This window comes from Phalacrocorax carbo, chromosome 13, assembly GCF_963921805.1.
Source record: "Phalacrocorax carbo chromosome 13, bPhaCar2.1, whole genome shotgun sequence".
Classification (NCBI taxonomy): domain Eukaryota; kingdom Metazoa; phylum Chordata; class Aves; order Suliformes; family Phalacrocoracidae; genus Phalacrocorax; species Phalacrocorax carbo.
Genome location: NC_087525.1, coordinates 4,367,547 through 4,379,938, shown reverse-complemented (window position 1 = coordinate 4,379,938; position 12,392 = coordinate 4,367,547). Strand labels below are relative to the sequence as shown.

General features: G+C 43.4%; 1 protein-coding gene across 2 annotated transcripts in view; it reads left to right on the top strand.

The window, feature by feature from the left end:
* Nucleotides 1-12,392, top strand: part of MCU (mitochondrial calcium uniporter) — a 96,041-nt gene extending 83,649 nt beyond the window's left edge. The window contains exons 3-8 of one of the 2 annotated variants that reach the window (XM_064464600.1): nucleotides 1,214-1,384; nucleotides 2,294-2,398; nucleotides 5,328-5,488; nucleotides 5,958-6,161; nucleotides 8,373-8,489; nucleotides 10,432-12,392. In XM_064464600.1, coding sequence (XP_064320670.1) covers nucleotides 1,214-1,384; nucleotides 2,294-2,398; nucleotides 5,328-5,488; nucleotides 5,958-6,161; nucleotides 8,373-8,489; nucleotides 10,432-10,659 — 986 coding nt within the window. In that variant the 3' untranslated portion in view covers nucleotides 10,660-12,392. Of the gene's footprint in view, nucleotides 1-1,213; nucleotides 1,385-2,293; nucleotides 2,399-5,327; nucleotides 5,489-5,957; nucleotides 6,162-8,372; nucleotides 8,490-10,427 lie in introns of both variants that reach the window. The other variant, XM_064464601.1, reaches the window with a different exon arrangement.

Below are 12,392 nucleotides of genomic sequence, written 5' to 3'. Positions count from 1 at the left end.
TGAGAAGTAGTTCCCTTCAGTAGTTAAAATGATATTTCCTTCTATTTCTACTTGTGTTGACTTTTTTGTCCAGCTAGTTTTGATGTTAGCTGCTTAAATTGACTTGGCGTGTCAATACATGAGTCAGATGAATTTAAGTAGACGGTGTGGTTGATGCAGTTGACCAAAGCTACAACAGGTAGGAATACTAAGCCAGATGCCATGTGGGTGGGTGTGACTGCACAGTGCTTGAGACATGGCAAATGCTCTGTGCAATTTAAAAGACCTTACGTTGTTACATAAGAAACATAGCAGTCTAAAGTGAATCATTTTTAGGTGTGCTGCTATATCTTAGCAACTACTGCATTGGGGGAAGATTTCAACGGTTTGACTTAGGGACTAAGAACTCTTAACTTTTTTTTCTGTTAATGGATATCCTGAAGCACACAGAGCGGGCTTTCTTTCTGATAATAAAATAACTAGCTTACAGTTCATATGGGTCACTACAGTAAATTTTAGAAAGGTGCAGTGAAATCCTTAAGAATGCTCTTGAAAACGCACCTGACAGCACTGAAGAAATGGAAGATGTGTTACCTACACCTAAGTAGTAATGTCTATCTTCTGAAGGACAAAGTGTATTGATCCCATGAATTTTAGATGAAAAGACCTCGAAGCTTAAACTCAGAGCGGTGTTCCTACAACCTCAAACCCCTGACTGCTCTCTCAACTATTTGTTGCCTGATGACAAAGAGGAAACCAGAACTAAACAAGAATAAAAAGGTTTGAAGTAGGTCCTTCCGTGATCTTTCCTAATATACACAGTCTGCCTTTATCTTCTGGGCTATAAATCCTGATAAATTGCAGTGTTTTGTCTTCCACTGTCTGAAATCCTCTGGTTCTCAAAAACTAAACAAAACATACTGTGCTGCCATGGCTTTTAGATATCACGTTGCCTTTAGTATAAAGGTGATAGTGCTTGAAGTACCTTGTACTTCTGCACAAAGCACAGGAAGTTTAACAGATAGTGCTGAGTTAATGGGAGTGAAAACCTCTGACACCCCTCAGTTTTTCTTTGATGGACACATCTCTTGATAAAAGATGAACTAAAAATCACAAGTCTTTCATGTTCAACTCATAGCTATGTTTGTCTTTTTCTCCATGGGACAAATACAGAACTATCATGAGAAGACCTGTTAATGTTAATGTCAAATTAATTTTTTTCTCATCTTTGTAGAAGTGACGGTGGTTTACCAAAACGGGTTACCTGTGATTTCTGTGAATCTTCCATCCCGGCGTGAACGTTGCCAGTTCACACTTAAACCTATCTCAGACTCTGTTGGTGTGTTCTTACAACATCTGCAAGCAGAGGACCGAGGAATTGATCGGGTTGCAATCTATTCAGCAGGTACTGTTGTTTACAGACTAACTGATTTACTTGCTTGCCAGCTATTTTCATCTAGCCTTTTGCTTTTTTTAAGAAAAAGCTTAATACGGTGTGAGTTCTTGGGCATCCCTGAAGAAGGTGGTAAAAATGCCATTCCTAGAGTAAGAATATTCTGTTAGCTGTCCCTGCGTAGTCAGGTCTGCCAAGGAAAGAAATCTGAAGGAGGAAATCATCCTTATGCTTAGCTTGTCTCCATTAAGGCTAATGTCTCTGCTCATGGTGAGCCCTGTTATTTAGTAGGAAAGATCCCAGCTATGCAACTTATGTAGAGGATTTGTAAGGAATTGGGTGTAAAAGGTAGTACAAGGGAAACAGTATCTTGCTTAGCTGTGAAAACTCAGTCATGTTTCACTTAGTCATATTTTGCCATGTTTTGCTCAGTTGCTATGCATCTGCCAGCCACCAAAGCTCTGAAACGTCATGAGGATGTCTTATGCAAGTGCCATCAAAGCAGGCACTTCCTTAAGTCTCAGCCTGGGCGGGAGGTGTTTGCGAGGTTAGTGATGTCAAAGCTGTCCGATACCAGAGACTGACATAATAATTTCTAATGCTGGTGGGGAGAAGTGAAGGTCACCTAAGTGGATTGTATTGCAAAACATAGTAAAAAGTTCGAAGTGCATAGGATGAAGTAAACTGCTTTTTATAAGGTGACCCAAAATATCGCAAATTTAGATAAGCTGCATGTATAGCTCAGCTAGCATTTGCCACATAAGGTCTCCCAGACTATATGTCTGCCTTGACAGTGTTGTCCATGGGAAAACGCGGAAGTCCAACAACTGGATTTGGGGCGGCATTACGACTTGCTTAGCCACAGCATGCTTAGGCACTTTGTTTCTACTGTTCAGTGAGTCACCTGTGTTTGCCTTACAGATGGCACACGTGTCGCCTCCTCCACGGGCATAGATTTGCTTCTGCTGGATGACTTCAAACTGATCATTAATGATGTCACGTACCATGTGAGACCACCAAAGAGAGGTAAACTAGCCTGGTGCTGGTAAACATCAGGAATAAATTTCAGTATTCAATTCCCTATTTAACTGCAGCATCCTTTATTAACTTGTTCAAGAATGTGAAGTGTTATTTCTAAAGGAAAACTTGCAGTTCCTAATCCTGCCCTTGGAGTCTGACTTAGTGATATCCAAGCACTCAGAGTAGTCAGTGATGAAAAGCAAATATTCATTCTGCTCAAAGCCAGTACCCCCATAAGAGGAATAAATGAAGAAATGTGATTTATTTTAATTTCTAAATTTCTTTGCATTTTTTTCTGAATACCGAAAAGTAATTTAGCTTAACTCATTTTGAAGGAGTAGAATACAAAATAGGAATTAGATTGAAACTTACATTATCTGATTTGGAAGAATAAATCATTCCCTCACCTGACAGTTAATATCGTTTCCTTTTAAGTGTGGTACTTTGAATATTGCAAATAAACCTTGAAACCTTGTTAGCTAACAGTGAAATAAATGAGACTGTGCTCTTACAAGGTTACCGTACTAAGAATCAAATAGGAAGAGAAACCAACCTATTTTGAGTTTATACAGTTCTTTTAAATAACGAGCTTTGGACACTTCTGTAACTTTCAAGATGTGGGAACTTGCAAGAAGCTTTTGGGACACTACGGAGTTACTGACGGAGGCAGGAACTTGGTATTTTCATCTACTATCTACGCTTTCTCCTAGGCAACCTTTTAGGCTGCTGGTTTTTACACGCCTGTACTTACCACTGAGGACTTAAAGAAAAGGACTGGTTTGGGAAATGCTGGTCTGCTTGTTGGCTCACAGGCAGCGGGGGACTTTTTGTCTACTGAGTTGTTCTGTAATCGTTACAGGCAATAATGTGAAGCTTGCAAGCAGTAGTTTTGTAAAAGGAATTTTTAGCCCTGTAGACGGGCCAACAAACTAGGAAGGGTTTATAACTTGACTTGTATGTCCAATTGCTGTTAGATGGTGGAAATGCCGTCCTCTTAAGTGTGTCTCCAAGTGGTAGATAACGAACAAAATCATTCATAAGGCAAAAGCTTTGAGGGAACTGTTAATGTTCCTTTTACCCCCTTGAGCAGCCTACGTAAGACAACATGCTAAAGGAAGCATATCTTTTGGGTCTGAGACTGCCCTGGGTGGCTGACTTCTAGGAAGATCTGCCATCTTCCTCTGTAGAGGTAGTTAGGTTCCAAGGAACTTTTTGCAAGGGAAATCGTGAAAATGTGTTCTATCACTTTACTTTTCACAATATAAAAATACCAATTAAACCTGACTCTGGGGACTCTGTGCAGCCGTTTGTCCTTAGTATGTGTGAGACTCTGGAATTTGGGAGTGCAAGAGTTGGTGAGATGCCATTTCTCCCCTATCTGTGGGTGAGACTGACCTCCACAGAGATTTTTTTCCAGTCTCCTTAAAAGCACCTTAAGAGAAAACTCTGCATTAAGACTTGATCTAAATCGCTAGGAGTGGAGTGAGGATTTTAACAAGGTCCCTCTTCCAACTGTTGGCTCCTGAGAGCAGGTGGGGGTACGAAGCCTAGCTGATCTAGTCTGTCATTTTTAATACAACTAAACAAGACTGCAAACATGGTGCCTGTTTCTGCACAGGAGAAATTGCCTTACCTTGGGATGGCAATTTCATCCATCCCACATACCTAATGTTTGAGAGAGCAAAGGCTGTGTCAGTGAGTTGGTGTGGTTTTGGTTTGCTTGCCTTTATAATACACCCATTGTGCACGGGTAGGTGAGCTCTGGGATCACCTAGGTTACGTGAAATTGCTGCCTCTGATTCATTTGCCAAAGAGATTTCTATAGTTAGCTTGTATTAGAACGGTTGTGCCTGTAAATAGGCACTGAGATTAGTTCAGTTAAAGTTTTTACCTCTTGTTTTTCCATCTTCACAAAATCACCCTGTGCATTTTGAAATGGAAATGTCACAATGCTGTAGTCTTACATGCTAAGTACTTTTTGATGGTCACTTCAGTAGGGACGCTTTTTTCTTTGTAGGGGGAACAGGAGCCCTGTAGCTGGGAGGGAGATGTGGTGCGCTTTCTGTGTGCCTTGGCACGGACAATTGAGTCTCGTATTTCCCTTGAGCTGCTAGTGTTAAAACTTAAGGTGTCCATAGCTTTTTGTGCATTGATTGTATTTAGAGAAGGTAACCTAAGGTGTAAGCCCAAGGATGCTACAAAAATTAATTTTCAAAAAATTATTTGGTTTGTCAAGTTCTTTTGCTTTTATTTGAAACATTTTTTTTTTCCATATGGAGTGTGTAGTACAATACCGCTAGTCACAACTCTGCTACAAATTGGTTTCCTTTAGGAATCCTTTTTGTGTTGAAGCGCAGGATAAAGGCAGTTACAATTAGTGGCCCTGTTACAGTCTTTATTTAAATACCATGAGGGAGAAGTTCATTGCCATGTAGGCAGCAAAGCACAGGGTTGCCCACAGAGTGTTGGGAAACAATTCCTGATGTTGGTACTCAATTATCATAAGACTGCATGTTCTGGGGCCACTAACCCAAGATCTTCAGTTGCCGTCATCAATAACTATGGTTGCTGATGGTCTGTAGCCTGAGTTCGGCTGTTTCTCGACAGCTGGTGTGATGGATAATACCAATTTAGTTGTTCATTTGTCTTCGTTAAGTCTTGTACATAAATATGGATCAGAAGTAGCTGTTGATATGTGCAAGCTAATAGCATGTATCTGTTTTCTTTGTTCTTATCAAATTTTAGGAATATCCGTTAGTAAACCTCATTTTCTTTTGAAGAAATGGCATTGTCTTAGAGTGCTGGAGCTCTTCCAAAGGCTTCTTTGTTGAGAAGATAGTTTCAGGCGTTTCCTGAGCGGACTAATAGCAGTTTCTGAAGAGTATATGATAAGTTCTGTGGATAAACATATATAAAGCAGTCTCTTTTTTCCTAGAGCTCTTAAGCCATGAAAACGCAACGACGCTGAATGATGTCAAGACATTGGTTCAGCAGTTGTATACCGCCTTGTGCATTGAGGAGCACCAGCTGAACAAAGAGAAGGAGCTGATAGGGAGACTAGAGGAATTGAAGGAGCAACTGGCACCACTAGAAAAAGTGAGAAGTTTCTCGTTGTATTTAACTTATCCTCCAAATGCAGCCTTAATTTAATTCAAGTTTTTAATTAGGTAGCTGGATGCTTCAGAGTTTTAAGATTACTGAGGCAGAAGATGTGTTAAGTGTATACCAAACCATGAATCTTTCTGGTTTCTGTGCAAGTATTTTGTTTCCTTGCTTTATGTAATTGGAAATGAGCTTGGTAGTAAATAAAGGCTGGGGCTAATGCAACAGCACCTCTCTGACCAGAGAGAAATAAGCAGCTTTGTGAGCTATCTAGAGCATGCTCAGTAAAATATGGATGATGGCAAGATACTGATGATGAAGTCGTCTGGATTTGTCTGCATAACCTCGACTCAAACCACTTAGCATTTAATATAAATACAACTTGTTATTTTTACATTTTCTCTTAATTGTATTCTCAAAAATAATTGCATTAACACAAGGCCTGTACTTCTATCTCCTGCAGGTAAGGATGGAGCTCAGCAGGAAAGCAGAGAAGAGGACAACCTTGGTGTTGTGGGGAGGCCTGGCCTACATGGCCACTCAGTTTGGGATTTTGGCCCGCCTAACCTGGTGGGAGTATTCTTGGGACATTATGGAACCAGTCACCTATTTCATCACCTATGGTAGTGCCATGGCAATGTATGCTTATTTCGTAATGACTCGCCAGGTAGGACCTGTTATGCTGACATTGATGCTTCCTTAGAAGAATGGCTTTGAGCTCTACTCCCTAGACAAATAGCGAAATCGTGCCTATCAGAAGCTATCATCCTGTCAGAACCTAGATGCCACTTGTTTTAATTGTCGTTGTCCAGGATGGTGGTGTATGGTGGTGGGGTTTTCCGGTGGTCATCATTGCTCATTTCCTGGTTGTCAAACCATAAATGCTGATGTATGTTCTGTGATGCCATAGCTGTACGGGCTCATCTACTGACGGGTGATGGTTTCTGTGTGCACACATACGCACGTAGCCTCTCACACATTGACTTGTACCGGAGCCTTTTAACTGCTGTGGCTTATCAGCCTGAATAAACTAGGAGGTACCTGAGGTACCTCCTGAGTGTCGGGGAGGCAAACCTCTCTGACATGAGGTGCTGGCCTTTTTCAAGAGACAAGAAACGTTCAGGGACTGTGTTGGAAATGCCTTTGTTTAGGTATTTCATGGATCTGGACTCTCCTCCAGATGAAGCAGATTTATTTTGAATGCTTGCCCCTTGGTGCAGTTCCAGATCTGTTGTTTCTTAAGCTCAGTCTTTTAAAAATTAGACCTGCTCCAGTGTTGGAAGACCTTCACACAAAGTAGAGCTGTGCTTCCCTAGATCTTTTTAGTTGTGCAGACTCTGTGTGGATTTACAGTATGTGGTTTGTCTCGGCGCTCCTATTCAAACTTCATAATCCACCTAGAGGATGACGGAGAGCTCAAAGAGTCTCCCCTGTCACAAAACCACCAGAGCAGATGCTGTGGGTGTTCCAGCGTGGTGCCCTAGAGGTTTGTCAGCTGCATCGTTTCAGGGGCTGAGGTCACGTGTGCCCAGGTCAGGGCTCCTGCTGTAGTTTCCTCCAAGTGTGGTTGGAACTTCTGCCATGTTTGAACTCAGATTAAATATTTCAATCAAGTCATCCATATAAACTAGTACTTCTGCCAGACTTAAGATCTCAATGTTTCAGGGATGGCTTGACTCTGAATGCAGCTTTTCCCCACCTGGCAGCCCTGATCGTTGGATGCATACCAGGCACAGAGGCTGTGATGTTCCAGTGCAAGGGAGAGTTAACTTCAGCAGGCAGACCTGTGATTTGTAGAGGCTATGTGGGATTTGGTGCGAACTCTTCTGCTGCTCAGAGTTATCTGCATGCTCTAAAAATCTGTGACATTTTGCAGTAGACTATCCCTGGCAAAAGCTGTGGTGTTGGATTCTTGTTCTCACCTCTGTAGCTCGGTTTCGAGATGAACTCATGAGTGACTATTGTTGCTTTAATCAGCCATTGCATGCTTATGACCTTAAGAAAAAGAGAGTAAGGGCCATCTTACAAAGGCTTCCTTCTTGTATTTATAGCTTACCTTCCCCTCACCTCCTCCCCATAAACTTGTCAATATTGGAACCCTGAAATGTGTTAGTTTCTGTTCTCTCTGCACGGAAGGATTCACACGTTCAGGACAGGAGGGGGGTGATGGTAACTCGCTGCTGGAGTGTGACATCCTAGTAGAGAAGCAAATGCCTGACTGTACTGGGTCTTACTGGGATGGCGTTAATTTTTTTCATAGCAGCCGGTATGGTGCTGTGTTTTGGATTTGTGACCAAAACAGTCCTGATAAAATACCAATGTGTTTGCTGTTGCTGAACAGTGCTTGCACAACATCAGGGCCTTCCCCCACCTGCTGTTCCGTGCCAAGGGTACGCTGGGGGTGGGCAAGGTGTTGCAAGGGGACACAGCCGACCTGAACTGACGGAAGGCATATTCCATACCATACGATGTTATGTTCAGCAATAAACTGGGGGGAAGTTTCTCCAAAGTAGCTGTTGCTCAGAGACTGGCTGGGCATTGGTCTGCTGGTGGGAGGTGGTGAGTGATAGCTTTTGCATTACTGTTATGCCAGGGTTTTTCTTCACTTATGAGTGGAGACAAAGATAGTTCAGGTTTTTTCTTGGTTTTTGCCCTTCTGATTCTCTTCCATGTCCAGCCGTGGGGGTGGGGGCTTAGCTGCTGGTTGGGGTCACGCCACCACGCTGAGTGAGGTTAGACAATCCTGTCTGCTCTTGTTCCTTCACTGACAGAAACTATTCATCCTTCCAAAACACACCCGATAATTACCGTGCTCATGGTATCCAGTGTGGCATCCTTTTGATGCTTTATTCCTATTCTCTCCTTTTTTTCTTTTTAGGAATATGTTTATCCAGATGCCAGAGACAGACAGTACTTACTATTTTTTCATAAAGGAGCCAAAAAGACACGATTTGATCTAGAGAAATACAATCAACTCAAGGATGCAATTGCTCAGGTAACAAGAATTTTTCCAGAAATAAGACAAAGAAATTACTGCTTGCTGATTCTTAGCTGCTATTAATAGACGCACCTCAAACGAGAATGGATATATCTTAAGTTTTCAGCCCATTTTCTTGTCACAGCCCCAGTGCAATCACTGAATTGGCTTTGATGTGCCCAGGAATAGAACTGCTGGATGTGTAAAGCAACATGAAACAGTTGCCTGTATCTATCTGTGAGGGCCTCTTGGAAACTGCTGGCAAATCTTGAGTCGCTTCAGGCACTTCATGCCTCAGAGGAGCCTAATTCAAGATTTTCTTTCTTCTCAGCTCCTACACACCAGATGGATTTAGTGAGGAATGAAGACTTGCATCCATTCAGTTCATGTCTTCCTGACATAGCACTTCAGAGCACTGGGTTGCAGTCCTGGAAAATAATGTTCAAAAAATTGAGCTGTATCGTTAGAAGCAATGGGGGCAGATGTCTTGTGTTCTGGAGACAGGCCCTTTTGGCAGACTGTCCCTATTGTGGGTTTGTTTAACAGAGGAGTTGGGTAGAGCTCTTTCCTTGTGTTTTTGAGAGCCTTTCTGCAGAAAGATGGCAGGAGCAGAAAAAGCAGAACTACCATGTTCTTTTTCACTGTCCAGTATCGTTCTGGGGAGGAACCACCCCATGCACCAGCACAGGCTGGGGCTGAACTACTGGAAAGCAGCTCTGTTGAAGGCCCTGGGGGTGCTGGGGGGCAGCGAGGTGACCCTGAGCCAGCACCGGGCCCTTGGGGCCAAGGGGGCCAGCGGTGCCCTGGGGTGCATGGAAAGGAGTGTGGCCAGCAGGGCGAGGGGGGTTCTCCTCCCCCTCTGCTCTGCCCCAGTGAGGCCGCACCTGCAGTGCTGTGTCCAGTTTTGGGCCCCCCAGTTTAAGAAGGGCAGGGAGCTGCTTGAGCATGTCCAGCAGAGAGCTACAAAGGTGATCAGGGGGCTGGAGCGTCTCCCTTATGAGGAAAGGCTGAGAGACCTGTATCTGTTCAGCCTGGAGAAGAGAAGGCTGAGGGGGGATCTCATCAACGCTTATAAAGGTCTGAAGGGTGGGTGTGAGGATGATGGGGCCGGGTTCTTTTCAATAGTGCCCAGTGACAGGCCAAGGGGCCACGGGCACAAGCTGGAACACGGGAAGTTCCCCCTGAACATGAGGACAAACCCCTTCCCTGTGCGGGTGCCAGAGCAGGGGCACAGGCTGCCCAGAGAGGCTGTGGGGTCCCTTCCCTGGAGACATTCACCCCCCGCCTGGACGCGGCCCTGTGCCCCTGCTCTGGGGGTGCCTGCTCACGCAGGGGGTGGGACAGGGTGAGCTCCAGAGGTTCCTTCCAACCCCCACCACTCTGTGATCCTTTGTTTATTCCTAAGCTCTGGAAATGGCAGTGTAGAATATCTGGGGCAAGATGTGTTCTCCCCCTGCCTTGGAGAAGGAGCTGCACAGGCAGAGGAGGAGGGGGAGGTCAAGGGTAGGCTCTCTTGGTTTCATGAGACAACCCAGATCTCTGGGTTTTCTTGGGCTGTACTGAATACAGATACTCTTGGGTGGCTGTATTTTAATGGAGATTTCCTTCTAGAAACAACTGTTCCCATTAATCTTGAGTTGATGGGTTTTTGTGTTTTATTGTTTTTTAAAAAATTGCAGTGAGTGTTCAGGGTTCAAATATTCCCTGCCATATTCCTTTCAAGTGGCTGCATGTAGACAGGTTCAGAGAAGCACGGAGCAAACGTCTTTCAGTAACTGCCGAGAACATTGGGGTTTTTTTCCAAATACGAGCTTGTGACTTGTACTTTTTGAATGCTTCTCTTCTGGTTGGGGAAAAACAAGGAAATGCAAAAAAGCTTTCCATTCTTTAAAGGGGAACGTTACTGGGGAAGGTGTGTCGAGAGCTTTTTCTTTATAATGTGTCTCTTACTTTTAGGCAGAATTGGACCTTAAGAGGCTTCGAGACCCCCTGCAGGTTCACCTGCCCATCCAGCAAATCGATGAAAAAGACTGATCAGCAAAGAAGCTCGGAACCCCGGCAAAAAAACCTGTTCATAGCTCTTGCCTTTCTAATTAAAGCATTACAGGTGGAAGCTGGGAGGTGGTGTGGGGGTGGAGGGTTTTTACCTTTAATCAAGACGAAGGACTGTAGGGGGGGAATCTCTTAAATTGAGGATGGGACATTGTGGAATGTCGGTTCTGTAAAGGGCTTGGCAAATAGTCGTATTTAAAGACTGTCTGAATGGCAATTGTGTACAAATACAGGACTGGGGGCCGGGGTGGGGAGGTATTGACTGTATGGCTGGGGTGGAGGGGTGTAGTCTTACAGCTTTGCAGGATCTGCCTCTTGAGAAGACACCAGCAGCCTGCTTAGCTTTTTAAATTTTCCTTTATCTGATTCAGATGTCTCTTTCTCTCTCAAAAAAAAAAAAAAAGGGGAAAAAAATAAGAACCAAGAATCCAAGCCACCTGGAGCTATGGCTGGTGATCAGAACCTGCGCTCCACCACCATTAACACGCACACTTCTGATCAGACCTGATCTCTTTTATAAAGTTACTACAAGACTGCTTTCTACTGGAAAACCGTGAGCTTCCCCTTCCCAGCCCACCCCATGTGCTCCACTGACTTCCTCCTTTGCTTATTTGTAGCACAGATTGGTTGTAGCCAAGTGAGAGAAGGAACAAGTTTTCTTCTGGACATTTGATAATTGATATTTTGGATTATTCCATAGTAACTATATAAACTTTGCGTCCCAGTGCCCTTGAGCTCCTTCTAGAAATCAATGGCAGCATTGCATGAGAGGTTTATTTATATTCAGTCTTAAGGGAGAGAGAGATTCCCCTCTTCCTACCCCAGATCTGATAGCCACCTGGACTATGAAATTATGAAGGTTTAAAGGATTATGAAACAGTTGCAGAATTGTGACTTCTGCTTACATGAACAGTTTTGGAACATGGAGTAATTAAACTTGGTATTTGACTGCTTGTGTAATGGGATAAAAGGTCTCTTACATGGTCAAAGCATTTTCCTTGCCCAGAGGCTTTTTGAAAGCCTGGGGCTCTTATAGTGTAAGACACAGAACTACTTCAGTTCTCTGGCACTTTCCCCTACTGAAGTAGCTTTAAATGAACTTTATGCCCACAGGTCAGAATTTTTTTTTAGGAGTGGCTAATGACATCTCTTGTTCTTAGCGAGAAGAAGTAGAGGAAGGAAAACCAACCTATTGCCCTTTCTTCCAGCCAAGGCTGGCTGATTTCTAAACAGATAAAACATATCTTCATTCAAAGCAGGTCAGTCTGTTTTAGCATCCTGCTGATAAATACTGTGAGACAGGATGAAGGTGGGAGAAGGGCGCTAAGCTTTACATACAGAAAAGCTGGCTGCTTTTTTGGATGTTTCACTACTACTCCTCACTGTGTCATGGAAGGAGGCTTCTGGGGGTTTTTTTGGGGGGGAGGGTGGGGTGGGCAGAGAACCAAGTTAAAAACAAAAGAGGGGGAAAGAAAAAACAAATCAGTATTAACTAGACGCCAGGTGCCTTGCAGATGTGGAAACACAGCTGGGATTGCTGCCTCTTCTCACTCAATGGCATGTTGGACCGAATGGGTGCATGTTTCTAGTTTGGTTTTTTCCTCGTCCCCTTTTCCTCTGTCTTTCAATTTAATTACCTTGTGTGATTATTTTTTTTATCTGTTTTATCCTGTTTGTGTGATGAGTTTTAAAGGGAAAAAATGAACATGATCCTGTAGCTGAATCCTTGGCGTGTGTTTGGGATGAGGGAGGGAGCATGGAGAAAAGTCCTTCTTTAATAAAAAAAGTGTAAAATCCTGTATCATTTATGAAATATGTATAAAAGAGCAATGTACTTCTGGAACAATAAATAACTATTTGATTTTTGAA